General features: G+C 39.5%; 1 protein-coding gene across 1 annotated transcript in view; it reads left to right on the forward strand.

Annotated features, from left to right (window-relative positions):
* Window positions 1-21233, forward strand: part of astn1 (astrotactin 1) — a 222081-nt gene that overhangs the window by 78418 nt on the left and 122430 nt on the right. The window contains exons 10-11 of the mRNA XM_063218915.1: window positions 8097-8234; window positions 14556-14706. Of these exons, the coding sequence (XP_063074985.1) occupies window positions 8097-8234; window positions 14556-14706 (289 nt within the window). The remainder of the gene's footprint in view (window positions 1-8096; window positions 8235-14555; window positions 14707-21233) is intronic.

The following is a 21233-nucleotide window of genomic DNA, read 5'->3' on the forward strand; positions in this document are numbered from 1 at the left end:
ATTTTTCTTAAGTACTATCCTCAGGGAGCCGTGTCTCTGTGTGGAGACGTGTCGTTTTTTCTGACCATATACTCCCTGCACTATCATAACAGCTCTGTTCCTGAAACCTCTGCTGAAACAGTTTCATACCAGAAGGCATCTAAATTCAAATAGGACAAATGGTGTGCCTTTCAACTTCGAGTCATCACGCCCAGGCTAACCAGTTTTTAAGCTGCACAGACAGCCCTGTGTTCCGCATATCTGCACATCAGAAAATGTGTAGGCTCCTCTTTATGCTGAAAAAGTGGCTCGCCTTTATTTCTTTTCTTTATTGTCAAAGCAGAGATGTTCTGCACTACCATAACATTGACTGGTGCATAGAGCAGAAAGATTTTCTTTAAATGCATGATTTATTGAGAATTACAAGATCTGTAATTATTTGCGTTTCATACTTGATGTTAATCTTGCACACCTACACAACTCTTTCAATCTGTCAAGTGTTCAATCTGTGCAATTTGATAAAGTGTTTAAGCTTTACACAGCGGAAATTACTCTTTGGTGCTTTGCTACTTAGTTTTCATTTCAAAACATACTATATGAAGAATGCCTGACAAGTGAAGTGAAATGATTTGACCGATTGATCTGAGTCCAATGAACATTTAACTGTATAGGCTAGTGCAAGCTAGATAGCTTCTCTGTGTTTATTGAAGAAAACATAGACCTGTAAAATAAAGAACAAAACATAAGTACTGTAAGAATCTGGGCAATTGATAGCAGTTTGTGGGAAAACAAACATCTAACCGCATCATACTATGCCAAACTGTGCCACTGTGTCACTTATTTGTATTTTTTCACAATATGTTGCCAACTGTAGCTCTTCTTCTTAATAAGCAGTCTTCTGAAATAAAACCTAGAATCGGTAACACTTTATTTTTAGCGTTACATATATTAGCACTAATACTGTATGTTCATGCCTGTGGAAGTATCTTGTAAGGCATGTACTAAGCAAAATCAAACATTTGTTAGGCATGTATTCGCAAATGTCTTGTTCTTGCACAATAAGGGATTTATTACCAATATAACCTTAGTAAGGACTAGTAAGCCTAGGTTTCTATGTATTAGTTAGAAACATGTTTTGCTTTGCACATGGCTTACAAGTTACTTATACAGGCATTAACATTGTATGTATTAGTGCTAATAGATCAAACGTAAAAAAAAAGTGTTACTCTAGAATCATATGCTTACTGCTAGTGTTACTTACAGCACCACTTAGATCAGAGGAGGTAAGTGACCAATTGTAGACTACTGTTCCCCAGCATGGCCGCATAACCCAAATGACGTGACTTGTGAAGCACATTAAAATGCACTGCGTCAGTCGAAGCCTAATTAGCACATTGCACAATGTACGCCCTGAGCAATGGAACAGTAGTGAGCCAACTGTCTGGGTAAAGCTGGCAATTTACGAAGTTTAGTCTGAAAAGAAGTCTGCAGTTGTGCTAGGTTGGCAAGGATATTCACCATAGTACCAGTCCATTCAGAGGGCAGCTTGAATACAAATGCAAGAGGAAAATGGTGAAACAGATTGAATTGAATAATGTAATGTAAGTGTGTCAGCAGTCCGACAATAGACCAGACAGCAGTAGTGTATACAGCACTGTATGAGAGAATAATAATGCATGTCTCGGTGGCCAGGAGGTGTACACTTGCCGTGACAACCACTCCACCTTGCACTGCGCTCAGATTATCCCCTCAGCATGCAGTATGCTCTCCTACCTGAATGCTGTGTCATTAATTATCCTTTTACTGGGAGAGAGTGAGTTACTCCATATCTTGACAGATTACTGTTATTCTGCAAGCGAGGAGGGGATTTTTTTTCTTTTCCAATCAACAGGATGGGGTCAAATTTTTTTTATTTTCTTTTGCAGTTATCTGGGAACACACTGTGTAGAAAGGAAGACCTCTGCTTGTACATGATAAGGCTACTTGCAGGCAATTCATTTTTCCGCTCTGTAAATTGTGAAAAAAAAAATGTTTTATATATTTAAATATGAACTTATTTCATTTAATACGACTATTTGTATTTGTATTGTACATTCATTTTCAACATGCTCCAAACTACTTCCCCCTGTCAGGCTGCTTTGGAGATACTCTTGTCTTCTCTGAATTCTGCATGGGCTGTTAAGAACAGTAAACCGTGTTAAAAGTAGAAGTAGTAGTCACCGGTCACTTCTAAATTAAAAAAAACTAAATGGGGAAATAATATAGCTCTAATAGACTTGCCTTGCTGTAATCACTTGCAGGAATCCAGCACTTGGGAGCTGTGGTTCATATAACTGTAGAGGTGGAAACAGGGAAGGTAATTGGAGGGACATAATGAAGCCTTTCCTTTTATAGCATTTTAATCATCTCATTCGTGAAGTGACTCTTAATGCAGGAGGGGTCCATGTGATCCAGTGCCCTTTTGTTATGCTAAGTTAGCAGTTATTAAATGCAAATCGAACAAATTGGAGGCAAAATATGCCAGGTCTTTTTTAAAAGTGCCATTAACTATTCAACCAAGTCATCTTTAATAGTCCAATCCAATCAGGCAAGTACTGCAGTCAACATTGTTGAATTGTAAATGAGGAAAAATAGTACAAATAATGAAAAACAGTTAAATTCTATAACATATGGAACATAGTTAGCTTGTTGATTACTCAACCTTACATTTGTGCCAAACATTTATATAACTATTCAGTGTCACCTGGAGCCTATCGTCTCATCAATCATGGTTTTCACTCCAAGCTGTCTAGACTAAGAAATGCAGTACCAGGTGTGGTATTACCGGAGTTCAGATATTCTTTTGGTGGAGTGGCATCTGTTGATTTAAGACTCTGTAATTGGCAGAGATTGTGGTGTATCAGTCATCCTCATGTGTCACTGTTCATCATCTTACATAACTGACACCGAAAGGTTGCTCATCAAATCATCCTGGCAGCTATAAGCATTCGATGAAGGATACACGAGGCAAACTATACCAAATGATACAAAACACGAAGCAAACTATGTCACATAACTGACACCGAAAGGTTACTCGTCTAATCATCCTGGCAGCTATAAGCATTCGATGAAGGATACACGAGGCAAACTAATACCAAACGATACAAAACATGAAGCAAACTATGTCAAAGAGGGAAGCATTTTAAAATCTTGTTGCACACACTACTTTTCAGCCCATTTGATGTTTTTATTTCATACAAAGTAGATATAATGCATAATATATGTAGTACATGCTTTAGTATACCGACCAACATGAATTATAGATTCACAGCTGAATTGCTGTACCTAACAGTTGGAGGTTTGCACTAAACAAACAGTCAGCAGTCCCTTGCCTGGCTCTGTGTGACCATGATAAATGGCGGGCAGTAAGCAACACCAACATACATCACACCAGGACAACTTTGCTTTTAGTCAAAAATGCCTCACAACACCCTGCCCACCAACAGTATCTGGTGGACAAGCGCTTGACAAGGGCGACGGGCTGTTGGGGGTTATGCACAGGTGGAAGGCCATAACTCTGATGTTAAGCAACAGAGTGGATAGCAAGTGGATAGCCTAAGAAGGTCTGTTACAGCCATGTAATGAGGTTGGTGGTGCCAAAAAAAGGTACCTGAGCTTTAAGCGTTGTGACTCGACAGCAAATTCGCACAGAAGGAACTCTCAAAGCAAAATGCACAAGTTTCTGATGGTGATATTTACACAGTGCTTTTTAGATAACAAAATGACTTTGTAAGGTGAGATTCACCCTTGAGATGCAGGGTGACCATAGTCTGCTGTCTTTGGGTGAAATCCAAGGGGAGGAGTGTTTGAGAACACAGATCAAATTCCCCTTTTAAATTTTTCGTTTTAGCAATTCGATTGTCTTTGTGGGTCTGTGATAGCCACAGACGTGCAGACTTGAACGACCTGAAAAAATGACTGTTCTGGGTAACTGCACCCAAACAATAGACCAATATGTGCCGGTGTGTTGGTAAAAAGGTGGATTACCTGCATTACCTTTCAAGCGTAAAAAAAATTGTGAACATTGTTTTGTCATCTCAGGACATGCATAAATGCCGTTTTGTGGATTAACCCTCTACTACACATGACTAATGTTTCACCTTGTGTTTAATGTTCCATTTTGTTATGTTGTTGTGTTTCCAGGCTCATGTTAGTATTTACTTATAATTATCATATTACTGTGTCATTGTGTTACGTGTTATGTGTAAGTATTATGCTGATAGTTCTTCTCAGTTGTGAATCTAGTCCTAAATTATTGTTCAGCGTGTGCGTGTGTGTGTGTGTGTGTGTGTGTGTGTGTGTGTGTGTGTGTGTGTGTGTGTGTGCGTGCGTGCGTGCGTGCGTGCGTGCGTGCGTGCGTGCGTGCGTGCGTGCGTGCGTGCGTGCGTGCGTGCGTGCGTGCGTGCGTGCGTGTGTGTGCGTGCGCGCGCGCGCACGCTTTTTATACCTTATTTGCTCTTCAAAATTAGAAAGACAAACCAACATCTAAAGGAGCGGATAAGATACCTTTTCAGACTTCCATGCAAACTAAATATACGTTATGTTAAAAGCACACAAATATACAGTATTTATTAAGTGATTATGATACATTTAAAATATTGTTTTACTGCATATAGTATGAAGAATCGTACAACTATGATTACATCACATGCCAACATCAGATTAATCCCTTGCCTGTTCTTACCATCTGGGCATATTCTAGAACTCAATTCGATCCCATCTCGCCCACACCCAGGCACAGCCAGTACATTTCCCCCACTCTCTGAAGATATATTTGAAAAGTCAGATTAAAAGAGATCTCTCAGAAAGCATTTTCCACTGATGCATTTTTTTCAGTTTGGGCTGTAATACATATCCATGAGATTACACATACCTGACCCTTTGCCTTCCTCAATCATTCCTTTTTTCATATCTACAATGCTGTGCTGCATGGCAATCTGCACTCTGATTACTTTTATATTACACCGGATAGCTGCATTGCTTTATTTCATTTTCACTTATGCACACATTTCACCATCTCCCCCATATATCTCTCTCTCTCTCTCTCTCTCTCTCTCTCTCTCTCTCTCTCTCTCTCTCTCTCTCTCTCTCTCTCTCTCTCTCTCTCACGCACACACACACACACACACACACACACTCTCACACACACACACTCTCTCTCACACACACACACTCTCTCTCTCACACACACACACACACACACACACACACACACACACACACACACACACACACACACACACACACACACACACACACACACACACACACACACACATATACAAACACACACTGAGCACACCCCAGAACACAGAGATTCTAAGAAAACTCAAGCAAATATATACTTTTTGTGTTTTATGTGACAGAAGTCTAACAATAATTATTTGTTCCATTGTCATATTCCAGCCTTCAAAATAAGGTGTCTTGCTATTCTAAAGCTACAGTAGGCCTATATATGTGCTGGCAGTTCCTCTCTACTCTGTTTTTGTCTGAAGAGCCACCCACATGCTCTGCAGTGCAGAGAAGACTAATCACTTGATCGCAGTCGGCATTTATATGTAATCTGTGACTGCAGCCAAATTAGCCCTTTTACCATTTGAAACATGGTTCAGGTCCCTCAAGTTTTTTTTTTGGTCAGAACTTAACGGACTGTTTGGCTTCAGCAACATAGGACAACATTTACAAATAGAAAGCAGTCCATCTCTGTGTTGGTCCAGTTCTTGTAATCAAGCTTGTAGCACATTGACACGAAATGTAGTTGACCACCTAAGCGGAATAAATCGTTTTTTAATCAGCTGAACTGAAATCCTATCATACACAACGTCATTGGTTCAGAACAATAAAGAAAGTCTTTTTGACATTGAGAGTCTATACCAACACTACAGTACACATACAGTGTCACTGGTATATGGTTGCACAGTCTCTGAACTAGGACTATTTGGATCGACAGTCTATGTTTTAAGTTCTACAAACAAACTCTTTTAACTCCAGTCTAGTGTGATGAATGTTTTTTCTAAAGCATACCATTTCCATCGCAGTGCGTTGTTACCTGGCAACAAGAAAATAAAAAAAGAATTGATAAAGCAGGTTCTACACAGCTTTACTGGAGACAACAACACTGCAGCTCATTGCAAGAAAATTAGTTGGCACCCCAACCCTTTTAAGAATCACTCAATTTATTTCCTGTACGGTCCTCAACACTTCCTCTTCACCATTGTATTTTAGCATTACCCACATCTGTGTCTAACACGACTGAATGCAGTACTCATGCCATCTGGCATCGCTTCTAGGCTTTAATGCTTATACATATTTTCATCATTGTTAGTGCAAACTAAATGACAAAGAAACAGGAGAAATATCTTTTTGGATTCCTTGTTTGCTTTATGCTGTGTGTAGTGGGATGGGAAAGCATGAAGAGATTGAGTGGTGGCAAGGATTCAGTCTTGGGCAGACAGACAGCACAGCCCGAGCTCACAAAAATGATGGAAAGCTTGACAGTTGCAAGCATGCATACCCTCTTTCTGTCAATCAGTCGACAACCACTAGCGAATGCCCCTTCATGGGACTTTTTTGTGTGTGCACCAGCTACCCTTTCCTTGTGAAGATATATTTGCCAGACCACACTTACATATTCCTATCACACAACAGGCACGGCAAAACATTCAGCTTTGTCTTTCTCTCTGAAAGTTTTCAAAGTGTAGCGGGAATGGAGCAAAGTGGGTAGGGGCCATGAAAAAGTGACTTGACCCCTGCATCCAACCGTGTGTGTGTGTGTGTGTGTGTGTGTGTGTGTGTGTGTGTGTGTGTGTGTGTGTGTGTGTGTGTGTGTGTGTGCGTGTGTGTGTGTGTGCGTGCATGCGCGCGTGCGTGCGTGCGTGCGTATGTGCGTGTGAGTTTGACGGTGTATGCGTGTGTGCATGTGTGCGTGTGTGTGTGCATGCCTGCATTTTGTTTAATCAGTAGTCTCCCTCTGTCTTTCTTATGTTCATTTGTCTTCAGCCATGGTTCTGATTTTCTCCAAGTTACTATTTCATACATGACATGACTAAATCACCACAGAAAAAATATGATGTAATTTAGAGGAAAACAGATTTGTTTACAGACACATGCATAAACAGTATATAAACCTTGAGCAGCACCAGGCATTATTTGACAACTGGTTGAAGTATGTTTCATAAGAAACAAGTATTAGTATAATCTCCCCATTCGTTTTGATGGTGTATACGGTAACTCTATGAAGAATAGGTAAAGACCAGTGTCCATAGATTTGTTGAATAATAGCAATGGAATGCAAGCCAAACAATACTGATAGCTATTTCTAAAAGTCTGCAGATACCTTTTAGATGTATAAGTGAACTTTATATTTGCAGCTCGTTAATACATTTCACTGAGGAATTTCATTGATGTCTATATATTGAGTGTCTTAAAAAATATATATATCATGGTTTTAAATGTTATGGTTTATAGTGTTTCCCAGTCATTTGGGCTTTTCTTTTTAAATTCTCTTTTCTTTGCTTTTATGGAACAGTTCAATCATTAAGATAAAAGGAATGCATAAATAACAAAGAAGTTTATTAGACATTCTCAGAGTTCATATTTCCCTCTACAATCACGGCTTATGTAAACCAAAAGCAACCAAGCACAGAAAAAATAATCTTATCTTTGAATATTTCAAAGAAATCTGTGAAGACAACTGTAGCATAGTCAGAGGCTCCTGCAATGTCATTTAAAGAATTCAAGCAAAATAGTTCATTTTCTTGTGCCTTTGCGAGTTTTGGTGTTTGCAAAAATTGCAAGTACAGTGAAGAAAAAAACACACGTCCATCTCAAAAATATTCTGGGTGCAGGACCAGCAAAGTCACATGAAAATTGAAAATAACATCCGCACAGTACCAGGCATCCGTTTCTTGTCATTTAATGTACATTAAATGAAAAGAAACGGGAGCCTGGTGTCCAGACTTTATTTTCAATTTTCAGTGCAAAATTGCAGCCATACACACTGTTTCTTTACCTGATTTATGTTTTTTTGTCTGTTTTGCGCCTGATTTGTGTCTAAAGTCATGAATGTTGTGTTTCAGGTTCACCTACACACTGGGCGAAGGCATGTGGCTGCCGCTGAGCAAAAGTTTTGTCATCCCGCCAGCAGAACTAGCCATCAACCCCTCTGCCAAGTGCAAGACAGATATGACTGTCATGGAGGATGCTGTGGATGTAAGGTGAGGGCTTTTTCTGCCACTCATATGTGGGACATCTGTATGAATCCTGAGGAGAATACGGAAAACAATACCTTAGCATCGATTGTGCAGTGTGGAGAGACAGCTCTGAAATAATGAAGTATCGCATATTGGCTGACATCTTGTGACATTGACAAGTTGGTACTAAAGAGGTCTTCTTCCGGCTGTAAATCATGGTTGGCAAAATGGGTAACTTGTTTTGTATTTCTCAGGCAGGCTATAAAAGCCTGTCAAATACAGAGGGCCTTGAGGACCATTTGTATTTCGTCTTCATTACGCTTCTGATACAATTGTTTTAATATGTCAGCTCGAAGAGATGGATCAGTGGATTATGTGGTCTATTTGAGGGAGCCCTGATACCCTTGATCCATTCCTTTTCGTTTATAAAACTTTCGTACCATAGAGCTGATGTCAGATGCTGCAACCACAAATGCTAGTGGAACAAGGGCCCATTTCTTCAGCTTTTCACAGTCACAGTTAAAAATGTAGGATGTTTGAAGTGTGTTGCACAGTATTTATATAAAACCATATTAGATTTTAAATTACCTGAAAATGCTCTACCATGAAGCTGCAGTGAGAATGCAGCTCAGAACACATTGTAGTGTGTGGTTTATTTGCACACACAACTTTCATTGTGCATTGTTTCTTCTTCACATCCTCAAGATGAAATTGATATTTACCAGCTCATAAGCCATAGGATTAACCGTTTGTAACTTCATCCTAGTTGGAAATGGGTGGGGATTTCTGGCCTCAAATGGGTTAAGTAAATGTCATTATCCAAATGTTGAAGTGGAATAGTTACATCTTCCCATCTGAAGCAGCTCTGCACTTGAACATAAAAGGTGATCTGATCTCAAGCTGATCACTTTTACCTCTCTACTACAATTGATTTTGTAACAATAGTGAATATACAGTACAAGATATGAGTGTTACCATGTCAAGCCATGGCAGTACCAAGGGGCTTTCATGGTGTGCTGTCATGTCAAACTGCCCCTTCAAGCATTTGTGCAGTCCAGGATCACCTATGCATTTCCACAACAGCTTTGTCACCCTTTTGGGTTTGTACAGACCACACAGAATCTTACTTTTTATTTTGCTCTTTGATCTTTTTGTTGGTATGTTGGTAACTTTCTAAGGGATAAAGGCTTCAGAGCTATTTGATGTCAAAAATAGTTTAGTAAAGTTGTATGTTTTAGGGTGCAGACACGTGTTTCCAGCTCATTGGAAGGAAAATCAAAGGTTTTTTTTTGTACGTGTCATATTTTATGTTGTTTTTATAACCCTTGAATGAAAAACAGAACACACACACAGTTTGTGATATCAATAGATCTTTTCTCTCTTCTTATGGGTGCTAGAGCTGCTGCACTGCTTAATTTCTGACCCAGTCACTGCTGTGTGCTCACTGGCGTAATTTAATATAGCTGGCTTTCCACAGAGCCTATTTTTTTTGAGGAAGTAAATGGTGTGTGAGATTGAGGGTTAATACTGTCAGCCAGGGCATTTCATGGCAACACAGCTGGCAAAGTAATCCTTTAAGTGTGGGCTTGAAACAGCCGAAGATTATTTCTATGGTCCTGGAGCTCCTCTGGTGTAAATCACAAAAGCCATCCCAGCGTCTCGTAGCACTAACGGTTTTTCAGGGTGATTGTGGCATTGAGATGTCACAGGCAGTCATCCACTGCAGTTTCTAGAGAGGCTTTGGTTTGCTCACCGTACAGTAGTATGATGCTGCACACGCACGCACACACACACACACACACACACACACACACACACACACACACACACACACACACACACACACACACACACACACACACACACACACACACAAACCCACATACACACACACCACAATAGAATGGCTCACACACAGGCATCCACAGCAACACATTGTATTTCATGGAGAGAAATGTACCATGTACCGTGGGGGAAGGGAGAGAGAGAGAGAGAGAGAGAGAGAGAGAGAGAGAGAGAGAGAGAGAGAGAGAGAGAGAGAGAGAGAGAGAGAGAGAGAGAAAGAAGAAGAAGAAGAAGAAGAAGAAGAGGAAGCATGCACACATGCACGCACGCACGCACACACACACACACACACACACACACACACACACACACACACACACACACACACACACACACACACACACACACACACAGATCGAATTATATATTGTGTCGATGGCTAAAGGGTATCCCATTTCAAGCTTGCACCATCCTTTTTCTGAAGAATCCAGGGCAGTGGAGGTATGTGTCTAACCTGATGAAAAAAGAATCTCAAAAACCTGTGAGGTGGTCCTGTATATATACAGTACAGTATGCTATATATCGACCAAATACATAGAATGTGATACTCATAAGAAGCAGTTTTGTTTTGTGCCTGTTATTTATTTGGCTAATGGTAATCTAACAGTACAAAGGCCTTTTAACATGAACTCACTCACGGCAGTGCAGGTATGTGTCTGAACTGCTGAAAAAAGAATCTCAAAAACCTGTGAGCTTGTCCTGTATATACACTATACAATAGTTATATATCGACCCAATACATAGAATGTGATACTCAGTTTTGTTTGGTGCATGTCATTTATTCGGCTAACAGCAGGGGCGCTGCTAAAAATGTTGGGCCCCATGAAAGATTCAAATTGTGGGCACCCAAAATGACAAATGATGTTATCAGCATCCTTCTAGGGGCCCTTTCAATGCTGTTGGGCCCTTGGAATCTGTAACACCTCCCCCCCTCGCGGCACCCATGGCTAACAGTACAAATTAACTGTACAGGGTTCAGGAACCTATGGCTCTAGTGCCACATGTGGCTCTTTTGGGAACTGTATCTGACTCTTACCTACCTAGGGTTGCCAACCGTTCCTTGAAATATGAAATCGGCCCTTATTTGTAAATAAAAGTATGAGTTACATATTGAGCTGAAATGGGACATGGGATGTTAAAATGCATTAAAATTGCAGGAAACTGCATCTAAGAAATACAACATTTTCGGGGAGAGGACCCCCAGACCCCCGCTAGATGAAGTTGACAGATGGCAGCCTATACTTCCCTGTTATCACTAAAAGTAGCCCTAGTAACTTGACAGTACACTCTAAAATTGTTGGGCTTCATTGAAATACAGGTGTACATGCTTTTAATTATATTCAGTGTTCAAATGGTGTGGCTCTCACAATGTTTTTTCTCTCCAAATTTTGCCTTTTATGGCTCTCTCCACCCAAAAGGTTCCTGACTCTAACAGTACAATGGCCTTTTAAGATTAACTCACTCCAGCCTACTGTCGATAGTTTCAGGATGCTCAGCATCATCTCTTGTCCAGATACTATTTAAAATCCACTCTGATAGATATTTTGCCTGGATATAAGCAAAGCCTAGGTCTAGATTAAATCAGGCTCTGAATGGATATTTTGAATTCATGGAGCTCAGGGCAAGGCATAATCCTCGTGCTGGAAACAAGACCATAATTTTTCATGTTCTTTCATCAGGCACGCACGGCGGCCGAATAAAAGGGGGGTGACTGGAAACATGGCCATATGCAAAGCCATGCATGGGGTTTAAATTGCTCTTTAACAGACCATTTTCAATGTCCACATACACCACTGCTCATTCACACCGAAATGAGTGATTATGCTTCATATGAAAAAGGGAAATACGAAAATTAGCAGGTTAAAATAAAAAGCGATTAAAGGTGGTATATTTGTCAATGTCTAATGACCAAAATGAATGCGATGGCCTTCCACCAATTCAGCTTTGTTAGCAAAGGTGACTTTTGCATCACTTAAGTGTTATTCTTCATTATAGTATATGTAATGAAAGGTTCGATTTAATGACAACCCCCCAAACCAACCCCCTGGGGAAGGGTACAATTCTGGCTCTCATATATGCCACTCAGGAACAAAGGCAGCCCATTTTGAGTTTAATTATGCCCCTTTCTTGATGGCCTGTCCCAGCATTACAAACGCACCTTTTTTCCACGTCAAAAAAGGGGTATTTTGTCACAATCAGTCAAACTCTCCCTTGTCACTGTCGTAGCACACGTCATTATGTCTCATTATTTGGACATTTTGCATCACACCATCTCACATTCATTTAAAAATCTCTTGTTATAATAAAAGTGTGGATAACTGCAGTATTAAAACCAGAACTTCAGAGTTAAAGTGGTGACATATTTCCATTTTTTGCAGTAGATTTCAGTACAAAGTACACATGTATACCTTGCATATACCTTACATATACTTTCTACATAATGTATATGTGTATGTGTGGGTATGCAGAGGAATACAATCTTATTATAAGCGGCACTAATGCTACTCTGCCATTTCACTATTACCAATGTGTCTTGCCACTATTAGTTAAAGGCCTTGGATTCATCATTTGTGTTTAGCTCACGTTGAGGAAAATAAGAGATTTGGGCCGAGGGATACTAAGAACAACAACTGGCGACGCATCTGCTTGTTTATGAGAAAACAGAGTGTACTCACCGAGAAATGTAAAACAATACGACGAGGCCAAGTTCAAAATGACACGCTGCATATTCTAAAGTTCTTCAAAACACTTCAGTGCTTATCGGACCAGTTGGATTGACTTTTTTTCTTCACATAAACATAAGAAGACAAAACCATGACCAATTAAGGAGTGAAATTGGTTTGAAAGATAAAATCAGGTACACACATACACATGTGCGCGCGCGCGCACACACACACACACACGCACACACACACACACACAAACACACAGGCACATGCACACACGCACGCATGCACACACACACACACACACACACACACACACACACACACACACACACACACACACACACACACACACACACACACACACACACACACACACACACACAAATACAAATAATGAAGCTTCAAACTTGTTTGCCTGGAGACTCTCCCTGCTGCATGCAGAGAGAGAAAGGAAATCATATTTGCAAAACAACACACCAGGGCCATTTATCCTCTCCGTGGGCAAGCTTTGGTGGCATTGTTATTATGAATGTACTCCATTTGTTACAGCTATTCCACTTAAGCATGGTGATTTAGTGTTTTAGAGAAATATTATCCCATGCAAAGGTCACCGCTCGGCTTGGTCGTCAGCACCCCTTTGTAGTCCATATTTCAGTTTAATGACCTCTAAATACTTTGGTGATGCACCTGTGCGCGAGCGTACAACCGACATGTTGACGCTAGCAAGTTTTACAGCGCATATCCAGGCTGCCAAAGATAAATGTGAGGTTTGTCATGTTTTATGACAAAGGAATGAATGGTGACTTCCTCATCACTGTGAATCTGGGTGTCTTGGAAGTCATATATCTGTGTAATATGACGGCTTCACAAACAGTCACTCATAAAAGAGAGAACAAAATCGTGCCTTTGTCTTTGCTGGCCTTCAGATGTATTGCACATTTCTTGGTTGAGCTCGGAACAGATCGGAACTGATATGTCTTATCTATGTCAGATATGTCAGTCTCCAGGTTTTTGCTGTGAGCATACAGTTATATTCTAAGACTAGGCCTGCCCATACCGACTGTGATGCTACATTGAATTTTCTGTTCTAAGTCAGCCTTTGCCAACGTTCTTTTTCTCAGGTGTCCCAATGCTAAAACTAACGCTAGGCATTCGTCATTGGAATCCCTCGTGTGGTTGGTTGTATGTCACGGAGGAATTGGAAAGATGCCAGACACTGAGAACTTCCTGTCTATTGGAATTTTGCCACCCAGAGCTCCAAAAGTTGTGTATGCCTTGAATTTTAACAAAAATGACACCACCTCTGAGCACAACCTTACACTTAGTTTGAAAATCACATGGAAAAGTTATCCTCTATTTTATTTTAACTATGGTAAATAAGTACTGTATGTATTTCAATGATTGCAAGGAGTTACGTATCATCTGGGATTCACTGTGCTTTTGCTTATACATTCAGTAAGAAACACAGAGTACTTTTGATAGCACAAATATATATATATTCTCATTGTTGCCTAAATTGATGAAATGCCAAAATTTACCAGACATCATATAGAGACTATGTGGACTGTGGAATATGTCGAACACACTGTTGAAGCTAGGTACTAACCACAGTAGCACCACCTGTCATCAACAGATTCACAAATGCACGACTAGTTTGTGTGATTCATATAAGGACATAGCCTTGTGTAGATTTGACAGCCCATTTTAAACCTTTTCACGGGATATGTTTGTTGCCCTCACCCTACTCATGCTGGTGTAGGGACTCGAGGGCTCATCACTGTTGCTGTCTGTGGACTGAAATGTTTCTCTCTGACTTCTGGTCTTTCCACAGAGAGGAGCTCATGATTTCATCGTCCTTCGACAGTCTGGAGGTCCTGCTGGACTCGTTTGGCCCTGTACGAGATTGCTCAAAGGACAACGGCGGGTGCAGCCGGAATTTTCGTTGCATCTCTGATCGCAAGCTTGACTCGACTGGCTGTGTGGTGAGCCACCCTGGAGTCTTTCTCTCCCCTCCATTTCCCACCCCTTCTAGTTTTCTGACTAGTTTTGCTTCTCACTTTCTGCAGTTCCTAGTCAACAGCTAGCCCAGAACAGAATATATTCAAGGATATGCTAAAATTATGGAAGTTTGTAATGTGCACTGCAGTGCATGCAATTAATTTCAAATATTTATCTGAAAATAGATGTTCAGCAGTTGGATATTCATTTCATAACAAAACTTTGGCAACAGTCTTATATAAATAGCCATATCCGATTTTACACCTCCACTTGCGCACTCTTTTCCTCCTGCCGTGTTTCACTTAAGACATTGTTTAACAGCTGTGAAATGAAGCAGAGACTCTCATTTTATTCACCATCTGGATGGGAAGCGCTAGGTGTTCCACCACAATAAGTGTCTCTTTGTCTCTGGAAACACCAAAACAGTAATATACTATGCTCTTTGTTGGTCTTCTTTAAAATTAGACTTCATTGCATGAACTGCAAACATACACATTGATATACCTTACTACACAAAAAGAGATGTCTGCATACAGTATATTTAGTAAGAACTGATACCAACATATTTTAGCCATCGAGAATTAAATGATTGCTTTTACAAAGCCAGATGTATTATCACTACCACCGCTGCCACCATCAACACCTTCTCTATCATTGTCACTATTTGCGTCAGCCTGTTCTATCTTTTCCAAGTTACACAAGCACAAAAACCTCTGAAAAGATGATGATTCAGGAATGAAACAGCCTTCTTACTCACCAAATGCATCATGAATCAGATGTAAACTGCTCAAGTCTGACTCTCCAGTCTGCTACCTTCAGTACAGAAGATATTACATTAATTCTCTAAACGAAAAGGTTCTCAGTAGGGGCATTAACGGAACATGGAGGGCCGCCGAGATAAATTAGATAAATGTCCACATGAGGCTATTAATATTCCCTGCAGCTCTCATTGGGTCACTAGCTAGGCATTTTAGGTGAAAAAGAAAATCCATACTGTTAGGTTCAAACCCTTAACATTTGTAAATATGAAACACCTGAAATGAAAGACACAGAGAATCCTTAATTAAGTTTCAAACCGGCTTGGAGAGCGGATGGGGAGAACCGTCAGCTACCATTTTCCCCACTCGTTCTAAACGATGTAATAGCCATAAGTCATATTTATTGAAGGATTTTCCCTGATAACAATTATCTCTTATCCGCTAAGGGGAAAAGGGGGGCGTACCCGGATAGAGATTAATTCATTCACACACACACACACACACACACAAACACATGAACACACTAGCCAGGCTGCGCCCTCCTAGTGACGCAACACCTTCGGCGGCGCTGCAGATCGAATCTCGATTGCAAGTCTATGATAATCAGGCAAGGAACACACAGTCCTTGGCCTGCCATGTGGAGATGCAACTCTGTTGTGTTTGGGCATTCCATTGTTCTGGTACAGATAAAGTCCTCGCACAGTCCAGTAATCTTCTGCAGCCTTGAACAGGAATTCTTGAATGTGAAAGGGCACATTTGTGCCACGGCAACATGTTTGCTTTCATATAGAATAAAATACAGTTCCAACATTTCCCCCTGTTTATTCTATATAGAGACAAACATTAACATCATCCAGTGATGACTTCAAATGATTTTTTCTTTAAATAGGTACACTTAGAGGCCCCGAGCATAATCCCCTGGGTCAGGGAACAGATCAGGGACCTGGATGGAATCGTCAGATTGGTGTGGAGGCTCATGGTCTCCACCAACAACATCATCTAGTGTCATCGACATCACTATCCTGTCTAGTTAGAAGAGCATATAGGTTTGACATTTTTTCTTCCATTTGTGCAATGGCAGTGGTACTAAATCTGGTGCACAACACTCTAATACAAAGAATACAACAACATCCACATAACGTGAGGATCGCCGCAAATATTGCAATAGACATGATTATGGACGCTGCCAACTGTCTGTATTTGCCAACATGTCAGAGAAACCATCCCACACTGAAGTGTCGACCCTGGAGTGGTCTTTCATTTTCTTTTTGGTTGAGGGATCCCAGTCCCTCTATCGCCCTGGTGAGACTTCCGTCATCTGCCGTATTGTTCGGTATGAAGGAACAACATTGATAACCAAAAATAGAGCACACACTCCTATCGGCCAAAAGCATATCAACCGCAATACGAGATTGGAATGCGATTAGGCAGGTTGCCTTCAGTTGTTCATGGATGGCCCTGAACTCGAATTCAGTTTTGTTGCCCAGCGCCTGCACATTATAGTGGATGTTGTTCATTCTGTCCATATTTTTGTTTATAGTACACCACCAACATACAAATGATTCAAACCCTGATGCAATTTGATTCCACATTGTAGCTCTCTTTTTTTTTTTTAAAAGGATCGATCAGGATACAATTTATTACAGAAAAAGTGAGATTACAAAAAGAATAAGAAGAAAATAAAAGAAGTAAAAGTAAAAGAAGAATAAAAAGGTTAAAAAGAAATAAAAATGAGACAAAGTCTCACAGCGTCTCACTATCTAGGTAGCATCCTATCTCTGGCGAATGACAGGCAAATCGATCGACAACTGACAAAATGGTGGCAACAGTTTTTATACCGTCTTCCTCATGTCAGCAGGTTACACGTATGCAAGTATGATCTTAGTTAAGGAAGATGTCGTCTCCATGTCTCCAGTAGTGACGAAGCATAAAAACACCTATCACTAAGGATAACACACAGCCTAGATGTGTCTGCTATCTGGAAAGTTAGGCGCGAGCACACTGTGCCCTGGCACAATGGCCTTCGACAGCAGAGGCTCTCGCTCTGAGCTCTCCAGATATCAGCAAAGTAACCGTAAACATACCACATTCCTGGCCCAATTGATTGGAACACAGGAATAGACAAAAGTTAACAACCGTATGGTCAATCAGTTGTTGGTCAGCTGCAAAATGCAGCAGGATATACCACTCAAATTCAACATTCCTCCCTCAAGATAAATAAAAACAAAGTTTTTTCTTATCTTCAAATTAACAAAGCAAGTGAATGACCAAACTGTTAGACACAGGGATAAACAATAAGGACATTAAGGAAATAGGGAATAATAACCACCCTCAATCAAATACCCCTAAGCATGACGAATGTCAAATATTGTAAATATATTACTCAGGATTAAATTGATAACTTTCCCAAAAATTACAGTAAATTAACTGGTTGAGTGCATATTAGCAAAAAGTAGAAACTCAAAGAGAAAATAAAAACTATCAGTCTGCAATGTCTGGTTGTTTTACTTGCACAAGTCTGGCCTTGGAACAGACTTGCTTGAGCAAAACAACAGGAACACTTCAGAAGATAAAACAATAGCAACATAGAAGAGCAGGGAAAACTCCGGATTCTCTGCTAAATGAAATGGAAAGTAGAAGTTTACCAGGCACTGTGAACACACTTAGAGGCAATAATATATTCACACAAAGTGAACGGGATGGCATGTAGGCTATATTGAGAAACGTTGACATCGGGTGCATCAGCCCGCAAAACCAGTCGTTGTTGGTTGTTTTAGGTTAGGTTAAGGGGTGAAGTTTCAGAACAAGGTTTCATTTAACATGTGCCCTATACACATTTTGTTTGATGCACTGATTAATCCTAAAATTAATCCTAAAATTAATCCTGTTTGAGACATGTGCCATCCACATGACTCAATAAGACTTAAGTAATTTCCGAAACAGACTTTGAGCACAGTAAATGATGAGAAGTAAACATCTTCCAACACCCTCCAGTTCATAGGTGCATGAGTGATTCTACGATTCCCCTACGCTTTTGGCAAAAGCAAAAAGTCAATTATCAGTATTTTTCCCAACTAAATGACCTAGATGTTTACATAGTGCCAAACAACAAATTGCCAAGCTTAATCTTAATAGTTAGTGGAATTGGCAAATCAAATCCACGGACTTAAAAGTGTAGCCGAATCAGAGAATCACTCGCATAGCCTACATCAAGGCAGGCTTTTTCAAACATTTGTTTAAAAAAAATAATAATAAGCTCTCAGAAGTCAACTCATCCACACACAGACATTAGTGTGGAGGAGGTGCGCAGTTGTAACAGATTAGAGAGCATTATAATAGAGAAGAAACAAAAAATGTTTTGTTAGTTTAGACAAAACAAAACCCAAAGCCGCCCAACCATTCTCTCATAATCTATAATCAAAATAAAATAGATAGCTCTACATTCCCGGGGAACAACAATTTATCAAGAGCAAAATTATGAAAAAGAAAATTACTCTGGTCAGTATCTGACTATTTTGGCTCACGTTTACATTACAGTTCCTTACAGAATAGGCGATAAACGCAAACTGACAACATGTGGCGTTGACCACATAGTTACTTCATCCAATGTAGCCCTGAAAATACTATATGCACAGATGGACATAATAGGCACATAAGAAACATTAAGCATGCCGTAGTATTGTCTGTCTTTACATGATAGTTAGGCCTGCATAAATCACTTTGTAACAGAACTGAAATATATTGGCATGCAGTCCTCACTGTCCTTTTGTCATGAGGTCATGGTGATATATGGGCCTAGCCCAACTCCTGCCAATAATGTCAGTACATTCAAAAATGTATTTTGTAAAAAAATAAAAATAAAAATAAAAATTTGATTATGAGTAATATTTGAGAATCCATTACTACTCTCTACTTTCTCACACCATTCCAAAGTTGCATTGTCATCACCCAGACATACAGATCACTAGATGAACCAATCAAAATGTAAGAGATAAAAAGAAAGAAAACACAACTGCCATTGTAAAATACGCAACTTTAAAAGAAAAATGAAACAAACAACCGGACAGACCCTTTATCTAAGGTATAAAGGTAAGACCTTGTCTAACTTTAGGTCAAACTTTTCATGGTTTGAAAGAAAGAAAAAAAATAACAGTTGTTATTTTATCAAGTGTTATAACTAAAATTATTACCCAATTGAAACAAAACAAACTCTGGGAAAATCTTGTGAAACTTATCAAATTAAAAACAAAATTCACTTAACCTAGCGATCATTGGTATTGTCTAGGTTCCTTCCATTCACAACAGCTGTGTTTCAGCTCGTTTCCATAACACTGGGCCTGTTCCTCAAAGAACAAAAAAAAAAAAAAATTATTATAGGGAAAACAACTTTCTTTCATGTACACTCAAGCCAGATCAATTTGAAATCAAATCAGAGCAAAAAATTATTGACTTCATGTATCGGCTACATAAAACATTTTGTAACGGAACTAAAACCTTATTGGCAATCAGTTTTCACTTTGATTGCAAGTTGACGACTGAAATGAAAAGACAGAGTTAGACAACTGTCTCTTTGTTTATAAATCAAACAAATGAAAATATAAGGATCCCAACGTCATCAAATTCAAACTTTTAAAAGCAAATAGAGAACATTGACATGTCTCATCACACACCATGTGAAGCAATGTTCACACTTACAGTATTAAACTAATGACAATGATAGATATTTAACATAACTTTAAGCTTTGGTATTGTTTATCTAGGTCGGTGTTCAGTTTTTTTTTTTTTAGTTCTTATTGTCTTTTCAGTGACAAACAGGTGGTTTAGCATACACTGTTGGAGGTGTCTTTCTATTAAGTGTCTTTCTGTCTCTGCCACAGAAATTTGCATGTTTATAGTTGGGCCTGCTGTGTCTGATAAGGGTTGCCTGCAGAAGACCTTGGGCTACTTAGAGAGAGCCTCTGAGCCTTTTAATATCTATCCGAGCTAATGTAAACATCTACACATAGGACACTGTTATCTTTGCTGGGGTGATTTTGTCAAGCGCCTCTGTGTATTCAGAGTCTAGTTTTTGCTGGTTTATCAGAGTCAACATTGTCATTAAAATAAAGTTCCAGATCATAATTGCATTGGAAATGTAGTTGAGTACTACTACCCAACTTTTAGGTTTTTATTTTTTTATTTTTTTTTAAACCAAACCCATGATCCATTGATCAATAACTCATCAAAATAGAACATAATAAGGCAAGAAATTCGATGAAATAAAACAAAGAAATAAGTCATAGTTAAGAGTCAATCAAAACAAAATGACAACCTAAATTTCTAGAAATGTTCAGCACATGTGGTGTAACTCTCAGACCAGGTCCAAATTAGGTTTACTCACAACACCTTTGGGCCATCAAATAACGCCTGCGTTATTTCAAGATCTCAAACCCACTGTTCTTTCAAAAAAAATAAGAACAAGGAGAAAGCTTCATCTATTCTTTAGAAGAAACAAAGACTTTTTTGTACAGTAAATCATGAAAGCAAACTCTTTTGCAACTACACTACACTACCATGACAGTGCACGGGGCCTTTAGTAATACATTATGACTTGGTCATTGCCATTCTGGTAACAGCTAATTTATAATGCCGTGTCTTAAAGGCTTAAACATTAACATGTTAACTTTCAATTGAAAATAGTAAAGAAACAACATAACTCCACAACCCCGTTTTCTCCTAATCAAAAATAAATGGGTAAGAATGTGTGGAAAAAC

This window comes from Engraulis encrasicolus, chromosome 16 (genome assembly GCF_034702125.1).
Source record: "Engraulis encrasicolus isolate BLACKSEA-1 chromosome 16, IST_EnEncr_1.0, whole genome shotgun sequence".
In the NCBI taxonomy this organism is placed as follows: Eukaryota; Metazoa; Chordata; class Actinopteri; order Clupeiformes; family Engraulidae; genus Engraulis; species Engraulis encrasicolus.